General features: G+C 39.5%; 1 protein-coding gene across 3 annotated transcripts in view; it reads left to right on the top strand.

Moving 5' to 3' along the window:
* rxfp1 (relaxin family peptide receptor 1) overlaps window positions 1-14,543 on the top strand; it is a 215,024-nt gene extending 200,481 nt beyond the window's left edge. For 2 of the 3 annotated variants that reach the window (XM_073921122.1, XM_073921120.1), the window contains 4 exons: window positions 4,941-5,351; window positions 8,393-8,611; window positions 12,913-13,191; window positions 13,297-14,543. In XM_073921122.1, coding sequence (XP_073777223.1) covers window positions 4,941-5,351; window positions 8,393-8,611; window positions 12,913-13,191; window positions 13,297-13,316 — 929 coding nt within the window. In that variant the 3' untranslated portion in view covers window positions 13,317-14,543. Of the gene's footprint in view, window positions 1-4,940; window positions 5,352-8,392; window positions 8,612-12,912 lie in introns of all 3 variants that reach the window. The other variant, NM_001431298.1, reaches the window with a different exon arrangement.
* Window positions 14,544-19,913: the final 5,370 nt, after the last annotated feature.

Raw genomic sequence — 19,913 nt, 5'->3', positions numbered from 1 at the left:
ACAAATATTTGAAATTATAAATCAACAGAACAAAACCGAGATATGATCACAAACTGAGCACTTACGATCAATATACTTTACCAGCAGCTGTTTTTCAGTCATTTATAAAGATTACATAAACACACTGACAGTAATATGTAACTTACTGTACATTGTTATGGGTCGATGATGCTAATATTCGGCACAAATCCATCAGTTTCCCTTTTCTGGCTGCTCTTTCTATGAATGAACGATGTAAAAGCACTGTCATGCGTGTTTCCTCGTCGGTTAGTGACGCTATATTTCATTGCACACCAATTAATCTGTCAGGCTTTTTGGCGAAAAATAGAGAAATCACGGTTTAATTTGTTATTATTAGATTATTATTAAACGTCACCTCTCCTGCTGAGCATAAGCTAAGCTGTTGAATGATTAGCATATGAGGCGGCTAGGCTAAGCTAGCTTCAATTTTAATTGATTTATTCTCTAATCGGTTGCCTATTATTTCGTAAATATATTCCTGTAATAAATGAGTCCTTTTTTTGTCAGGCTTTCTCGGATATCTCACCTGTTTGCCAAAAATGACATTATATCCCTGGCAATGTCTGACACCGGCGCACACGCATTGAAAAAGCCGGGCCAGGCACGAAAGCTTGACAGGTAACTAAGGAGGGCGGGGCTTAGCGAAGGGTCCATTGACTTTTAAAAAAATAATTACTGTCATGTATTCAAAACTATGCACAGTAATCTGTCCTGGCTAAAGATCACTCGGATCACCAGTACTACACATAAATGGAGAGTTAATCTCCCATTAAAGCAATATTGTAAAAAAAATTATAATAAAACCATAATAACAAAAATAAAAGCAAATAAAACCGTAATCAAATGAAAGCAGGTGAAAAACATACCATGTGTGATGAAGGTTAACTTTAGGCCAATTAATAATCTGTTCAAAGTGAAAGCAAAAAGACATATTTTGAGCTCTTGAAAGCAGCAGGACTGTGGGTGCATGTTCATCATGTTTTGTCCAGTCTATTAGAAAGAGAACCGCCCACAGTTGTGTTTCCAGACACGGTTGCTTCAGGAAAGGAAACGAGAGCGTGCACGTGTTTCAGCAGTCGCGCACTTCACATCAGCTGTTAGCGCGAGTGATCATCATCCTCCCATTCGGTATTGACTTGCTTTCTTCTGCTAGCGTGATTATTTTTGTCAGTCGTGCTGCTTCTCGATTCTAAAATCACATTTGCATGCATATTGGGTCATCCTTATGTTGTCGAAACCTGCTTTTAAGAAACCAGCCAAAGTGGCTAGTGGGGTCGTTTGTCTAACCCGCCAAAGCTGAAATCAACCCGCATTTGGCGAGTTGGCGGGTGTTAATGTTAAGTCCTGGCCTCAAGTCTTTTTAAAGACCTCTCAAGCTCTATCAGGTTGGATGGGAAGCGACGGTGTACAGCCATTTTCAGATCTCTCCAGAGATGTTCAATAGGATTTAGGTTTGGGCTCTGGCTGGGCCACTCAAGGGCATTCACTGAGTTGTGAAGCCACTGCTTTGATATTTTGGCGGTGTGCTTTGGGTCATTGTCCTGATGAAAGATGAACCGTCGCCTCAATCTGAGGTCAAGGGTACTCCGAAGTAGATTTCAATCAGGATGTCAAAATAGAGCCCTAAAGTTTCAAAAGCAAACCGTTTTAAATGTTCACCTGTTTTACTTTTGAAAAAAAAAAATAGCCCCAGTGACAGATTTTTTTCTTTTATATCCGTGACACATCCAGAAAATTCACCACTGCTGTACAAAGCAAAAGCTGTTTTTATTTATTTGTCTTCATTTATATTCCACACTGTAAAAAATAAATCCATAAAATTTACGGTAAGAAACCAGCAGCTGTGGTTGCCAGTACTTTACCGTTAAAAATACGGTACAAACCGTAAAAGTTACGGTAAAAAATTACCGTATTTTATTAATTTATAGAAGTAAAATGTCTGTATTTTGAATGATCAACATTTACACATCATTTGTTAAACAGTTAGACACGTTAGCACACCCACATGCAGGCGGTGATGAGGAAGTTACATAATGAGCCAATGCTCATCACAATCAACTTTTCCCACAAGCAGAAAAGAGTATCAGCATATAGAAGGTGCTCAGTGTCATTCACACAGCTATTAAACACCAGTATGGTAACACGCATAAAATTAAAGTCATGAAATAAACATTGCTTATCAATATTAGACGTAACATAAATCTCTAATGTACTTAACTGATGGGGAAACAACTAAAAAGATCCATAATAATGTCAACCAAATGCATAAAAAGTTTTGTGCCATGCAGGGGATTCTGGGAAAGTCAATTTACGGTTATTCGCCATATATATATAGGAAACATACCGTTAACCAGGTTACGGATTTGTACAGTAGCATTATTACAGTTTTTTACCGTTGAAATTTACCGTTGGTTTCTGCTGTTCGATGTGTGCTAAATAAGTCGATAGGAGAATCTCTGATCATCTGTATTCTCCAGAAGCGCTGCCATGGGCCCTTAAGCTCGTGTCGCCTCATTCAGAAAACATGGAAGTCAGTTGCTCACAGTGTCCACTTTGAAGTGTAGATGTGACATTCAGATGCAGCAACATTTCCCTTTCTTACCTTTCATTCCTTTTTTTGCATTCAGCTCGGGAGTTGTTTATGATTTCGATTTGGAAATCGGCTATTAAAAACAGCAGTATGATCTAAAATAACTCTTTAGATACGTTCATGAGGGTTCAAAGCATCAATTTCACCACCCTAACTCAATGATCTTTCGGAAATCCTGCTTATATGCTGATTTTAAAATATAACATTACAAGGGCGACCAGGTAGCTCAGTGGTTAGCACTGTCATCTCAGAGCAAGAAGGATATTGGTTCGAGTGCCAGCTGGAAAAGTTGCTGTTGTTGTATCAGGGAAACGGTTTGAATTTCCGCTTAGTAAAAAAACATTAGTGTGCCATTTGGGACGCCACTACATACATGTACTATCCTGTTGAGTGTGTAAGTGCATAAGTACATAGTGCATGAGTGCATAGTGCATAGTGTGCCATTTGGAACGCAGCTAATGTTTTTTTACTAAGAGGAAATTCAAACCGTTTCCCTGATGACTTTTGACTGTTGCCAAATCAGTGAAATAAACGACCGAATTATCAAATAGTACCTGCCGTGAGTATTGCCGCATTCACCATCGGGAGGCGCTATAATCACTCTCGTAGAAGAATTTTGCTTTCACCATCCAAAATAAATAAAGTTTTACAACATGTGCGTCCAATAGCTCCGCCCCTTCCGCTACGTAAGCAAACCTGCGGTCGTTGAGTGCGTGAAGTGTCCATCATTACACACTTCATTTTAGCGGCTGAATGAGTGCATCATACGGGTAATTAAAGTGCACTTATTATTTTGAGAGTTTTCAATGTGAACACACTACTTACACTATTTATACTACAAAATGGCGTAAAATAGTGCATAAGTATGCGATTTGGGACGCAGCTCCTGTCTTTATTCAGTTGAGCGCGGTGCGGCTTAAGGTCTAATCAATCACAAAAGTAATCATCAACAGTGTCACATTTGTATTTGCTAAGATCTGTAGAACATATGTGTTTATTGTTTTCTGATAAGAGTATCATTTTAGACATGGCTGCGGCGAGTCGGCATTAGCCTATTGCCCTAATATTAAAAAGCCTATTTAACTTAAAAATTTGACATGAACTCAGTGATAAGTTCTTAATAGTCTGTTCAATAATTCTTTAATGCCAAAACGAATGGTAAAATACAGATTGATTTTAATTTCATATAGGCTACTTTAAATAAATAAAATATATTTTAGGCTATACAAATATAGACCAAACATATTTTTAAATTAAATAAATGGGTTATTTTTCTGAAAAATGCTCATGTCCGTGTTGATCATTCTATCGAATTAAATACAAATAACACAAGTATGTATATTTCGTGTATTTGAAGCAATGGTCACTGAAAAAATAGGCTAAATGTCCCCTTAAAACGTAAATAGGCTATTAATAACGGATATAAAAGATAAACTTTTCAACGATCAACGACCTCAACACGTTTTATTACAGAGCTGATTTCAGAGTTCTTTCATTCTCTTTTTCAGTTGTTGCATTTTTACAAATCACTTTATTTAACTTGTTTGTTAATTAAATCCAGTTTTGTTATTCAGCCTATTATTTTTATGCAACAAAGTTGCAAACTAATTTACTATGAGATGTGGCTGTGCCCTCACGTGCAGCTCGCGCTTCAACTGCTGCTACTGAGACAGAGAGAGAGAGAGAGAGCACAAGAGAGCAATCAGAATAATTCATATTTGTCCGAAAGTGTTGGTCAGGTGATGTTGATGTGAACAGCTGAAGCTAAATAAAATTTGTCATTATTGTATTATTGATGATGATGTTTAGAAATAATAATACTATTCGTTTTATTCAATAATGCATTTAAAACATGTAATAGGTCTACATAAATGCAAAACGAGCTAAATATTGTCTTTAAAATCGTCATAGGTTTCAGCTCTATCATAGATACATGATACTAAGGTCTATCGGCACAACCCTAGACAGAAGCAATTGGTACAACAAGTGTAATTCAATAGAGTAATCCAGAAAGACAGTCAATGGTCAGGGCTGGCAGAAAACACTTCACAAATCCCAAAACAGTCCAAAATCAAAACATGCACAAGAACAGTGATAAAAGAATTAGCTATGGATGTGTGTGTGAATGGTCTCTTTATAGTCCATGTCATCAGTGGTGAATGAACTGCAGCTGTGTGTATGTAATCAGCAGATAAGCAGAAACTGGTGTGTGACAGCAGGACATGATGGGATTTATAGTCCAGTTCTGTGGCGAATGTGATGTGTAGATTGCCTTCTAGTTGGTGAACCATTGTCATTCCAAACTCCTCTGTATTTCTGTCCTGCACAGGTGCAGACGGCCTGATGGGTGTTTATCTGTTCATGATCGGCGCGTATGACCTGAAGTTTCGCGGCGAGTACAACCGTCACGCTCAGGCCTGGATGGACAGTGAGGCCTGTCAGGTGATCGGCTCTCTGGCCATGCTGTCCACCGAGGTGTCAGTGCTGCTGCTCACGTACCTCACGCTGGAGAAGTACATCTGCATCGTGTACCCATTCCGCTACCTGACGCCCGGCCGCCGCCGCACTGTCACCATCCTCGTGGTCATCTGGGTTCTGGGCTTCATTATCGCCTTCCTGCCTCTGCTCTTTAAAGGCGTTTTCAGAAACTTCTATGGAACAAACGGAGTGTGTTTTCCTCTGCACTCGGAGCAGCCGGAGACACTCGGAGCTCAGATTTACTCCATCGTCATCTTTCTAGGTATGTTCATTGTGTTCTTTTAGTCAGTGGTTCTCAATCTTCGTCCCCGCTGCTGTGCGCTACAACTCAAGCTCATTGGAGATAAGTGTCCAGAACTACATTTTTTGAGAACCAACAAATATGTACCCTGGACTACATCTTCTTGCAGGTTATGTTTTCACATTCCACTAGAGGGTGCTGTGCACAATTATGACAATCTGAAGCATGTAACTGTGCCATTTCTCGTAAATCCACTTGAGGGATATATACGTTTTTGCACATATTAACATCCTTGTCTTGTGCATCTGTGAGAGAAGCTGGTCGGCTTGCCATGTATAATATATCAGCTTGATTATAACTGACCCACACACCCCCTTCCCTAAACTCAACCGAGAGTGTTTTTAAAAGCAAACTACAAAGTGAAAGCAAACTTGATAGTGTTTTCAAAAGCAATCTCGTGGGCACGTGCTTGTTTTTGGTTTTTGGTTTACCTGGCTTTGAAACCCCTGAACTTGAACCCTGTTCCACTTCACTTCCCAAGTCTAGCGACTTTAGCAGTGAGCTACAAAGCAAACCAGTCATGCTGAAAAAGTCATCCATATGTAGGTAAGCGGTCAGCAGTACCACCTCGTAGCCTTGGTTTTACACATAAAATACAAACATACACACCGGCCACTTTATTAGGTACACCTGTCTAACTGCTGGTTAACGCAAATTTCTAATCAGTCAATCACATGGCAGCAACTCAATGCATTTAGGCATGTAGACACATTCAAGAGGGGAAGAAAATGATGTGGCAATGTTACCTCGATTTCTGCGGTGACATTTAGGTGGTAGGGTCAGAATTTGGCTCCAACATCATGAAAGCATGGATCCATCCTGCCTTGTATCAACGGTTCAGGCTGCTGGTGGTGTAATGGTGTGGGGGAAATTTTCTTGGCACACTTTGGGCCCATTAGTACCAATTGAGCATTGTGTCAACGCCACAGCCTACCTGAGTATTGTTGCTGACCTTGTCCACCCCTAATGACCACAGTGTACCATCTTCTGATAGCTGCTTTCAGCAGGATAATGCTCCATGTCATAAAGCAGGAATCATCTCAGACTGGTTTCTTGAACATGGCAATGAGTTCACTGTACTCAAATGGCCTCCACAGTCACCAGATCTCAAAGAGAGCACATTTAGGATGTGCCAACAAATCTGCAGCAACTGCATGATGCTATCATGTCAATGTGGACCAAAATCTCTGAAAAATATTTCCAGTACCTAGTGGGTCCAACCCAGTAATTATACTGTAAGTTGTTCCTAGTTAAGTGGCTGGTGAGTGTATGTACCCATGAGCACTAATTTCTTGGTTCTCAAAAATGTACACCTGGGCAAATTTTTCCCAATGAGTTTATTTCTCATATCACTTCAGAGGTTTGTTACATTTGGCCGTAAGTGCCCTGCGTCAAACAAAATTCTGCCATGATTCTATTTCGAAAGTTTGTTCATTACAAAGGGTAACACACTCAATATGTGACTTCTGCTAATCACGATTACAGTAAAAAAAAAAAAAACCTTCTTTCAGGCTACACTGTAAAAAAATATCTGTTAATTAAGTTTCTGAAATTTTGTGATTGTGTTATCCGTATATTTACAGTTGTGAATTGCATTATGGGATGTTGATTTCTGCTCTGTCAACTTTTGATGTCGAAAATTCAACTTTCAATTGAAAAAAAGTGACTTTTAACAACATTTTAGTAGTTTGAAATAATATAATGTATAAGAAATAATGTCTAGAGAAATAAGTTTTTAAAATAACAGAAAATACTGGTAGTTTATTACAAGGTTTTTGTAGAGTAATATACAACACAAACCCTGACAATAAATCACTGTAAACTATTAAAGATTTTCACAAAAGTCAATTTTTCAAACTTTTCAAGATTAAAAGTTGTCAGAAGAAAGATCAAGATCCCATAACCAGTGTTGTTAAGTAACAAATTACAAATACTCAAACTACTGTAATCGAGTAGTTTTTCTCAGAAATTTTACTTTACTAAGTAGTTTTAAAAACGTGAATTTTTACTTTCCCTTGAGTACTTTTTTATTGCTGTATCGGTATTTTTACTCCACTACATGTAAATGCATCTGCTTTTCACAGCGTAATACTCAGTATTATTGAGTAATTTTGAAAGGTCTACTTTTTACTCACACTTTGAGTAATATTTACAACAAATACTTTTACTTTACTTGCACTACATTTTTAGACAAGTAATGGTACTTTTACTTGAGTATGATTTTCAGTGGCGACACAGTGGCGCAGTGGGTAGCACATTCGCTTCACAGCAAGAAGGTTGCTGGTTCGATCCTTGGCTCAGTTGGCGTTTCTGTGTGGAGTTTGCATGTTCTCCCTGCGTTTGTGTGGGTTTCCTCCGGGTGCTCCGGTGTTCCCCACAGTCCAAAGACATGCGGTACAGGTCAATTGGGTAGGCTAAATTGTCCGTAGTGTATGAATGTGTGTGTGGATGTTTCCCAGAAATGGGTTGCAGCTGGAAGGGCATCCGCTGCGTAAAAACTTGCTGGATAAGTTGGCGGTTCATTCCGCTGTGGCGACCCCGGATTAATAAAGGGACTAAGCCGACAAGAAAATGAATGAATGAATGAATGAATGAATGATTTTCAGTACTCTTTCCACCCATGCCCATAATACAATTCAAAAGCATGAATAAATGGGGAAGAATAAAAATTAAAAACATGAATAAAAAAATACAGAAAACTGCTAATGTACGGATATTTATCCAGTGATTTTTCAGTATCTTTCCTATATTTGCAGCTTCAGTTCTTCATCCTGATCATGAAGTGTTTCTCAGTTTGTTTATATGATAAAGGTCACAAGGAGAGGTCAGAGTTTAGATTACGAATCAGTGGAGAAATGTCCTGGACTCCAGTCATCCCAACAATAACCTAATCTTTCCTGAGCTGAAAGGTGTTCAAAGTCTATTATTGTGCCACTTATGTGCTATATTGAGGTCATCGCCTTTTATATATCATGTCAGAGATTTATCCTGTCTCCAAATAGGTCTCAATCTGGTGGCTTTTCTCATCATCGTGCTGTCTTACGGAAGCATGTTTTACAATATCCAGAGGACAGGAACGCAGACCACCAAATACAGCAACCACATTAAGAAAGAGCTGACCATCGCCAAGCGCTTCTTCTCCATCGTCATCACCGACTCGCTGTGCTGGATTCCCATCTTCATCCTCAAGATTCTCTCACTTATGGAGGTCGAGATCCCTGGTAGGTGTCTCACCGGGCCTGTTTACGAACTATTTAAAGCCATTGTCGGCTTTTTCAGATTGTATTCATCTTTCGCTTTCATATGTGAGTGCTGAAAAGGTGGAGGGCTTCAAACTGGCCCATATACTGTAATACAGCGAGTGTGGCACACTTTTAGAAAAGGAAAAACTTTCTCATTATCCACTCTGTGACACACCGTGTGCATTTCTCTCATCCGTGGAGAGTCTTTTTGAATAAAGAGCTGTTTTTTGTTTTACATGTTATCGCAATGAATGCGAGCCGAAGATTTTAAGCTTTTAAAAAGTAGCATAAATCTAGTTCATATGACTATTTTCCAGATATACTTAAGGCTTTTTTTATGATAAACTTTAAAAGTTGGGATTGGCAGGGAATTGCTGTGAATGAGGAATGTGATTCAAAAGCATCCCATTTTGCGGACATATACACATTTTGCATGAGAAACTCCACTAATCTGAAAGTAGTCATTGAATTATGCACACAGAATTTATGAATTAGTTCAGCTTGGAAAGATTTAACATGAGGGGCTCTATTTTGATGATCCATGCCAAAGTGCAAAGCGCAGGGCGCAAAATCAATAAGAGCATGTCGGAACCCACTTTTGCTATTTTAAGGGCCGAAAAATTCGCTTTGCGCCGTGGCGCATGGTCTAAAAGGGTTGAGCTTATTTTCTTAATGAGTTATAGGTGTGTTTTGAGAATAAACCATTTAGAGTCTCATCTCCCATTCCCTTTAAGAGTCAGTTGCGTCCCGCCATAGCGCATTTGCTATTTACATGACGGACTTTGTAAGTGGAAAAACTGAGCATTCCACTAGCGAGAAAACAGTTAAGCAGAGCATCTGCAGCGCAAGAATGAAAGATGAACCTCCTCATTCTTTACTTTCACTCTCGTGTATAGGGAAACATTGTACGCACAGACATCCATTAGCCTATACATAATTAATTTTGTTTGTTAAGTGCAAAGATTTGTTTCAAAACTATTTCTAAATTCAGTTCTAATTTCCAGCAATCGAATAAATGAACAATAATAATGAAGTGTGCTCAAAAACCTGAGTTATATCCAAATACACATGCCGTGCCCCATATGGTCTAAAACAGGGGTTTCAAACTCAATTTACCTGGGGGCCGCAGGAGGCAAAGTCTGGGTGAGGCTGGGCCGCATAAGGGATTTCACAAAAAAAGTCCTCAAATGTCATTATTAACAGTTTTAATTATTTCTTCTGAACATGAAGTGTCCTGAACATTATTAGAACATTGAGTGAAGATTATGAACAGTTCTTCTGAACATGGCATCTTTTGCCTACTCCTTGCTGCCAGAGACTTGACAGCGCTTCTTCTCACAAATCTGAACCACATTTGGCTTTAGAGCGGAAGCAGTTGAGACCCTCAGTATGGCTTGAAGATGATCATCATTAAGTCTAGACCTGTACTTTGACTTATTGAAGTCCTAGGGAAGAAAGTGGGGGAACTCACTCAAAACTTCCATTCCCTCACCTAAAAAAAAGGCGTATATATGTATAAATAAAACACCCCCACCCCACTCCAGTCACATCAGTCTGTACCAGTCTGTATCTACCTATAATATCAATATATATAAGATGCAGGGCAGGCACATGCATACATAGGGCTCAACCTGTACAGAGCACGTGCCCTTTTTAGTCTTGCATAGAAAGTGCCCTTCCAAAATGATCAAAAGTGCCCCCGCGACGCGACACACTCTCGGTCCCGCCCTTCAGTAGGCGCGCGATAACACCGCTCTTGAGTACGCGCGCAACAACACAGCTGATCAGAACGCGCGCGACAACGCACATTGAGTGACAAGCGCGCTGTGTACGGATAGAATCAGCGGAGCGGGGAGCGCTCTCTCTCCCCGCTCCGCTGATTCTGTCAGAGTACAGCGGTCGGCGCGGGCCACAAAATATTGCACTGAGGGCCGCAAATGGCCCGCGGGCCGCAAGTTTGAGACCCCTGGTCTAAAACCTGACAGGTGGGCAAATCTAAGCAAATTGTTATGAATAAACTGAAAAAGCCTCCCGAAATGAAGTAGACATAAAAGTATGGTTTTAATATTTATGTAGGCTAGAAAATAATATGTGTTGTCATATTTTAATTCTTTATATTTATATCCTATATATATTCTTATCATATCCTATTTATATCCTTAATATTTTTTTTTTCATTTGTAAAGATATTTGTGTATTGCTCTACATCCTGTCTGTATTAAGCAGTGTGTAAGCGAGGCGCACAACTAACGCGCTCTGTGCTGGACTTTAGACCTGCTTTGTTCTGGTCTATTTAAGTTCCTCAAAATAGCAACGCACCAGCAATGCACCTCAACACGCCTCCCTTTTTTACACCAGAACGCCTATGGGCGCACATATGAGTGCAAATGCATTTGCTATTTAAACAGCGTGGTGCAAAACGTCAAAACGACTCTTGCGCCGAGCTGAAACTAGCAAACAACAATTGCGTTGCGCCTTGCGCCACAATTGCGCCGGGTGTATGATAGGCCCCTAAATGTGTCACATGATTCATCAGAAAGAAAAAAAAATGTTTGTCTATGCAAAAAGTTATACCGGTCTTGAACAAGATTTTTTATTTTGAATATATTTATGAAATTCAGAAACATTCAGTAATGTTTTTTGTGCTTTTTGGGTAATTTCACTTAAAGATAGTTATGTCCTCTTCATGAAATTATATTTCCCGAGTTAAGTGAATGGATAGTTCACCCAAAAATAAAACTTCTTCTCATTTATTCACTCTTTACTTGGTCCAAACCTTTAACTTTTTTAATAAAGCAGTATTTCATACAAAATGATAAATTATTCATTATTTATTGTACCTCAAGTGTTTCCAAACTGTTAAGATTTTCTTTATTTTGTTGAACACAAAAGATATTTTGATTAATGCTTAAAAACCTGTAACCATTGACTTCCATAGTAGGAAAAAGCAACTGCTATGTAAGCAAATGGTTTTCAGCTTTCTTCAATACGTCCTCCACAGAATAAAGAAAATCATAAAGGTTTTAAATTACTTGAGTGTAAGTAATAAGTCAGTTTTCATTTTTGGGTGAACTATCCCTTTACGTTTGTCCATATGTATATGCGCCTGTCAAAGCTTATTATTTTTATTTTTCTAGCTCATAGATATATACATTAGATGTCGCCTACCCTATTGTTGTCTATTGGAAGGAATGTCAATAGAGCCGCCATTTTAGTACAGGGTAGCGCTCCTTTGAAATGAATGCGGGACCAAGCTGCAGTGGAGGACTGTGGCCATCTAAAGCCAGAGAATTACACATATATACATATATCTTTGATCGGGAGTTTTCCCGGAGGTCGGTATGCTAATTTCTTTTTTTGTAAATTACAAAAATTATATTTTACATTTCTACATTGATTAATAAGTGATCGCACAGGCATTCCTGACAAAAAGCTTGTGTTTGTGTGTATGGAAATGTACTATCTATCCTCCTTGTTAGTTTTGATCTAATTGGTGTCCTGAAACACACCTCCTCTCCTGCTTTCACTTTTCATACTGACGGAGGGAGCGATTCGTTTGTAAATGACTCTCCGTTATGAACGACTTCTTCACTAGCCGATAATAATACTAGTTTCTCTCACGTTGCATCATGTTGTCATATTTCTTTTGCATTGTTTGCTGATTTTATTCAACAAAACTAGTATAAGCCGGGTATTTAGTGTGAGTTGGTGCTACTTTGCCTTATGGTGAATGCAGTAAGTGACTGTATTATCATCAATCACGTGACCTGTGTAGCACAAAAGTTCATAACATACAAACACGTAAAAAACTAAACCTCACCTATGTAATGTTCTGCCTCTGTGCTTTGTTTTCTGTTTGCTCGTTACTACACCCGTACACATCGCTGAAGTCCAGCATTTTCAGGTAGTAACACTGTCTTGGCTAGTGCGGTTGAATGACACTTCTCCTGGGAGCACTGTACAAATATGGCGGCGCTATTGATGCATGCTCAGGGTCCCTATGCAATATCTAGTGTATATATCTATGTTTCTAGCTCACAACTTGCACTGATTGCAATCTAAATATAATACAGAATCAATTCTAAACTTTTGAGAATCGATTCAGAATCATTAGGAAAAGAATCACGATGCATCAATTAATCTTTTTTTTCTTCTTCTTTCCATTAAACAGAAATTGGGGCAAACAAATATACAGGGGACTAATAATAAATCAGGATGGCTAATAATTCTGGCTTCAACTGTTCAGATCGATGTAATGCATAATGTGTTTATCTCTTCAGGAACCATCAGCTCATGGGTGGTCATCTTCATTCTGCCCATCAACAGCGCTCTGAACCCCATCCTGTATACACTGACCACGAGGCCCTTTAAAGAGACTCTTCTCCAGGTCTGGTCAAACTACAGACAAAGGAGACCCCTGTTCAGCAGCCGGCCGCCGCATCTGCCCTCCTTCACCTGGCAGGAGATGTGGCCCCTGCAGGAAAACAGCCAGACCCTGTGCTCGCACCCATCTGACATCTGCAACACCACACACTTACTGCCTGTGGAGGCGTCCAACGGCACGTGAGGGCATCAGAAGGGCGTCCCCTTCACCTCACAGACACGGTTTCATTCAGATCGGACATACTGCTTTATTTTAAATGTGTGTTGATGTTTATGTGCAGGAGAGCTGATGGGCTGCTGATCAGGAGGGAGTCAAGGGACCCTTTTCATTAGATGGTTTTGAGAGTCATCAGCATCTTAAGTCATGAAATGGAGGTTAAAACTGTGCTTTGTTTCCATAGTGACGTACATTCACTTAAAATGATAAAAAAAAGTTAGGGCGGAGCATGATATCATTCTTTGCGAACCAATTGGATTGTTGAACGATGGGTGTTGCTAACAAAATAAAGGAAGATTGACGTATGGATGAATACAAAGAAGAAATGAGACATGCCCTGAAAGCCCCACCCTGAAGCACTGATAGCCCCGCCCTAAGGCATTGATAGCCCCACCCTAAAGCACTGATAGCCCCACCCTAAAGCACTGATAGTCCCGCCCTAAGGCACTAATAGCCCCCACCTTAAACACTGATAGCCCCGCCCTAAAGGATGGATTCCCCAACGCCAAATATCTTGGAACTGAGGCCAGCCATATCACCCTGCAGCCCAAGACCGGGTACTGACTGAAGCTACGCAGGGATGAGCCTGGTCAGTACCTGGATAGGAGACCACATGGGAAAACTAGGTTGCTGTTGGAAGTGTTGTTAGTAAGGCCAAACTATTCCAGTATATGTTTTACACAGTGGATGCCCTACCAGCTGCAACCCAGTACTGGGAAACTCTCATGTGCACACATTCACATTACGGCCAATTAAGCTTATTCAATTCATCTATAGTGCATGTGTTTGGACTGTGGAGGAATCCGGAGGACCCGGAGAAAACCCACGCCAAAATGGGGAGAACATGCAAACTCCACATAGAACTGACCCAGCCGAGGCTCAAACCAGTGACCTTCTTGCTGTGAGGCAAAAGCGCTACCCATTGTGCCACCGCACAACCAAAACTATTCAAAACAACACTAAAAGTATTACACCATTCATTCATTTTTCTTTGACCTAGTCACTTCATTCATCAGGGGTGACCACAGCGGAATGAACCGCCAACTATTCCGGCATATTTTTTACACAGCGAATGCCCTTTCAGCCACAACCCAGTACTGGGAAACACCCATACACACTCATTCACACACGCATACTCATACACATGCAAAACAACATGCTAACTCCACACAGAAATCCAAACTGACCCAGCTGGAACTCGAACCAGCAACCTTCTTGCTATGAGGCGACAGTGCTAACCACTGAGCCACCATGCCACCTCAAGTATAATATCAATAAAAGTAAAATATCACTAATCTCACAAAGAAGAAACTGAAAGATTTGACCGCATTGATCTTCATTGCACAGAAAAAAAAACATCTTAAAAGCTTTATCATCAACACAAGAGTCAGTAAATGATGGCAGAATCTTCATTTCTGACTAGAACATCTCTTTCAGACCCCAGCAGGACATTCAGAGTGCAGGTCATCTGATTGTACTGAATAAATGAGGCTTGTTTACAGGGAGAATCTCGTCCACAGAGTCTTCATCCACTGAATAATAAATGTCCTCCAGTGTTTTTGTCCTCAGTCTGTGTGAAATGTCCCCCCCCCTTTGGTCCTATTTGCTGTACTGATGATCTCTAGTGTTTGTACCGCTCGTCAGTGTTTAACCTGTGTTTCTGAAAACGTGTAGCATGGAAAGCACCGCTGCTCTTTGTACATGTTGTATATTACATGTAAATATATATATTGTACAGAGTTATTTTTTCTTAGCCAAACTGGTTGAAGCATCATTCACGTTCTGGACAGATGTTGGGTTTCCACTGGAAATCTCCGTCTTTATACTGTGAGCAGCAGGAGCTGGACAGACAGAGCTCTGGTGTTTTAATTGCGCACATCTGTCAGTCATTTTAATTATCTTTTTTCCTATAAGCACACAGGGAACAACACGTCATGCTCGGCTTTTGACTTGTTAATTCTGGGATCATCAGAAGGATTTTAGTGGAGATTTTATGGAAATACTATTTACCTGTGGTTATATATACTGTATGATTTTTTTACTTTAGTTACACAGTCCAGTCAGTGAATCGTGTATAATTAAATTTTTCATATATTTGATTTTATATTGGATCCATCAGAGGCTGCTGTTTACGCTTTTTGAGCTCTCAAATTTCTCTTGTGAGTGCCATTCACGCCTGCTATTCTCCCATAAAATCCACCAGAGGCCACTGTTGACTGACTGGCTGAATGACCGATCGACTGACCCACCTTCCTCCTTCCCTAAACCCAACTGATAGTGTTTTCCAAAGCACAGATTGAACCGGCCACCCACCTCCCCCAACCCATAGTGTTTTCAAAAGTACAGATCGACCCACCCACCCACTTCCCCCAATTCATAGTGTTTTCAAAAGCACCGATTGACCCGCCCACCCACTTCCTCAATCGATAGTGTTTTCAAGAGCATAGATTGACCCCCCACCCACTTCCCCCAACCAATAGTTTTTTTCAAAAGCATAGATTGACCCACCCACCCACTTCCCCCAACATATAAGTGTTTTTAAAAAAACAAAGGTTGATCTGCCCACCCACATCCCCCAACCGATAGTGTTTTTTAAAAGCATAGATTGACCCACCCACCCACTTTGTTTTGTGGACATGTGCGTACATGTTTTTATAGAAAAATGGCGCCTGTCAATCAATCGGTGGGCGGGGAAAACCACAGTCCTACATCACGTTGTGCTGGGCCTCAAAATCACTGGGATATGGATCCTATTTTAACATCAGGAAATTTTTAAAAAACTTGTTGAGTTTATATCACTCCAATATGACAGTGGAACACTGTATCCACACAAGTTCTGTCCAAACAGCTTACAAAAGTCGATTTTCATCATAGGTACCCTTTAATAGGTAAAAATTTTGAGAAAATAGAAATTACAAACTGCTAAAATGATTTATATACACAAGAACATTAATGAACTAAAAATGTAAAAATGTTAAGAATAAAATACAAAAAGTGTGTTATATTTATGAGAATTTAAGAAAGGAAATGTTTGTTTGTCATCAAAGAAATGTCACATTTTATTTTTAAGTATGGTCTTAAAATATGTTCTGTGTTGTTCATTATATCCTCTATTTGCATTATAATATATAATATATCTTAGTTTGAAATGTGGCCTGAGGTGTTTGTGACATTGATATAATAATTATCACTTTGAGCAGGACATGGGCTTGTGCTCGGGATGAGTTGTTCAGGCGCTGGGCTTTTATGTTGGATGACTTTGCTTTGGGGACACATTTAAAAGAGCTGTCGCCTATTAATAAAACAGCATTAGTGTCGCTCTCACAGCGCTCATCATTTACATCTGCAGTCATTTGCAAATATTGTTTTTGACACTGTCAGCCCACCAAAAAGCTAAGAGGATATTTTAATGATTCACTGTTTTGTGTTCAGCCATTGACCTTAATTTAATGAATGTAAAGATGTCCATTAAAAAGCAAACTACATTTTCAAAAAGTCTCCTGACTTGAATGCAGTGTTTTCTATATTCAGTTTGTATATAGTGCTTTTCAAGATAGCTATCATATCAAAAGCAACTTTACAGAAAGCAACCTGATGCTTACAGTGATCTACAGTTTAGGTCATGCTCATGTTTCAAAGGTTACTATGTTAGATGAATGTCCACACCGCAGAAATCTAGTTCCAGGATGACATAAAGAGTTCAGATGCGAAAACCCTCTTAAGTGCCATCTGAAATTAGTATTTTGTTTCTCAGCCTCTTATGTTTGTGTTCCAATCCAGGCTCATTTTTAAAACGTACCCCTATATACATTTCTGGAGAGCACCAAATGTGTCCCTGGAGCTACATTTTTTTGTAGTTTTTGTTATCACGAACTCACCAGAGGCCGCTGTTGACACTTTTTGAGAACTCAAATTTTTCTTGCGAGTGCCATTCGCGTTTGCCGTTCTCCCATAAATCTACCAGAGGCCGCTGTCGACTGACTGACTAATCGACTGACCCACCCTCCTCCTTCCCCATATCTAACTACAAATGTTTTCAAAAGCAATTTAAAAGCAGAACAGCCCTCGTCTGATTTTTACCACGTTTTCAGATTTTACCACATTCTCACCCTGTTATTTTCTTGTCTATTTTATTTTTTGGCTTTTGTTTTTGTTTACCTGCTTTCTGGAACTGTTCTTCACCAGACTTGAACCTGCCGTCGTGGTCATCTCCAATCCACACCAAAAGTTTGCCGATGTACGTGGCAAGCTACTGGACAAACTAGTAATTGTAGGAAAGCCGTCCATACGGAGGAAAGTTGTCAGCTAGTAAGCAAGAAAAGCAACTGCGTTATACCTCCCTGTAGCATTCGTTTTAAAGATAAAATGCAGCCATATGTTTTTTTGGCTACATAATTTGCCATCTCCAGAAATGTATGTAGGGGTACGTTTTCACAATGGGCCAATGTTGTAAAGTGGACATGATAAAAAGTCATATATTACAGTCTTGGTTTACTACTTTAAAAAAAGTAACTAAATGTTCTACTAGTTATTTTTAAAGGAACATACACAATTATTTTTTAAATGGGCTCATTTAACATCTCCCCTACACTCTCAGAAACCAGAGCTTTTTCTGGGGTGGTACCTTTAGAAAAGGTACAGACTTGTACCTAAAAGGTCCATATTAATACCTCGAGTACATATTAGTACTTAAAAAAGTGTTCATTCTAAAATTTGTAGGTACTAATACATACCTTTGAGGTACCACAATAAACCCTTCAAGCACAAATGTGTACCTTTTGAAAAGGTACCACCCCAGTGACAGCGGGTGTACCTTTATTTCTGAGAATACAGTTAAAATGATCGCCAGATCTGGCGGGAGCTGTCATGATCACCAGCAATCTAACCACCTGAGGTCGCTGGTAAACACTTCCTTTCACATGAACTACAAATCCATCATGTTATGGACTACATATTCAGTCATGCAGCACACACACCTGCTCCGAGTCTCCTCTGGTTACACTTTTACAGCTGATGCTGCTCCATGACTGATTACACACATATATCCGGCTCACTTTGTGACACTGACAACAGGAGTGAGGATCCAAATGCAGAGTTTCATTAACAGGATGGTCAGGCAAGCAAGATCAACACAAGAGCAAACAGATGTGTGAGGGCAATCCAGAGTCGTAGGCAGGCAGCATACAGGAATGATCAAACAAAGCAAAGGTTCAAAACATGCAAGACAAAGGGAAACGTGTTGTAATGTCACTAAACGGATAACAAGACTTAGCCATGAGTGTCTCAAAGTGAGCCGAATATGTGTGTGTAATCAGACATTGAGCAGCATCAGCTGTGAGAGTGTAATCAGAGGAGACTTGGAGCAGGTGTGTGTGTGCTGCATGACTGAATATGTAGTCCATAATGTGGTGGATTTGTTCATGTGAAAGGGACTGTTTAGCAGCGACCTCTGTTGGTTAGATCGCGGATGATCATGACAGGAGCACCTTTAGCTTAGCTTAGTTTAGCATAAATAATTGAATTGGATTAGACTATTAGCATCTTGCTCCTAAAATGACCAAAGAGTGACAATAATTCCTACTCCCTAGGCCAGGCAACTCTGTCCAGGGGGGTCGGTGTCCTAAAAAGTTTAGTTCTAACTCCAATCAAACACACCTGGGTTAGCTAATCAAGCTCTTACTAGGCTTTCTAGAAACATCCTTGCAGGTGTGTTGAGGCAAGTTGGAGCTAAACTCTGCAGGACACCGGCCCTCCAGGACCGAGTTTTGACACCCCTGCTCTAGAGACATCATAGAATTATTATTTACATATTGTAAAAAGGGCATAATAGGTCCCCTTTAAATTTAACCTAACTTATGAGTAACACTTTATTTTGATGGTCCATTTTAATATTAGTAGACTGTCTGCTTAATATCTGTAATAGCTTAATATCTAATACTGCTCCTGTACTTTTCAAGTACATGTCAACTTACACTAGCCCCAACCTGACAGTCTACTTATAATCTAATGAGAATTAGTTGGCATGTAGATGTAATGTAACTTAAATTCAACAAACAAAGCATCAAAATAAAGTGTGACCAACATATTTCAGTCTTGTGATGCAGTTCTTGAAGTAAACACAAGGCTTGATAATATAATTTACTTAAATGAAATGTGAAAGAAAGCAAGCATCACACGCACTGAACACATGAGACAGTCTCTTTGACAAATAAACACATTTGAAAGTAATAATTAAGCACTTTCTGCAGCAAGCCTGATTCTGCAGGGCTAATATAAACCAGATTAACCAGATGCACAGGCTGCAAAATTGGCTTGTAAATAGGTCAATCTGAGTCTGCCCTGGAAAATCTTGACCGTGTTTCAGGTCTGCCTCTCTATGGAGACGAACACAGACTTGGTGAAAGTGGAAACTAAATTTCTATAATAAATATGTATTACATTTTATTTTAGGTGGTTCATTCCACTGTGGTGACCCCTGGTTAATAAAGTTCTACGCCGAAAAGAAAACGAATGAATGATAATTTCTTTAATTTTATTTAATACATTTATAATTCATTAAATTAATTCAATCCCTAATTCAACTTAATTATTTTTTTTCAGTTTTTTATTTTTATAATATTTTATTTAATTTCTGTTGATAATTGTATTTCATTTCATTGTTTATATTTGTATTGTTTCTAA

This window comes from Danio rerio, chromosome 14 (genome assembly GCF_049306965.1).
Source record: "Danio rerio strain Tuebingen ecotype United States chromosome 14, GRCz12tu, whole genome shotgun sequence".
NCBI classification, from domain to species: domain Eukaryota; kingdom Metazoa; phylum Chordata; class Actinopteri; order Cypriniformes; family Danionidae; genus Danio; species Danio rerio.
Note: the sequence above shows the minus strand (reverse complement) of the source record. Positions and strands in the feature narration are given on the sequence as shown.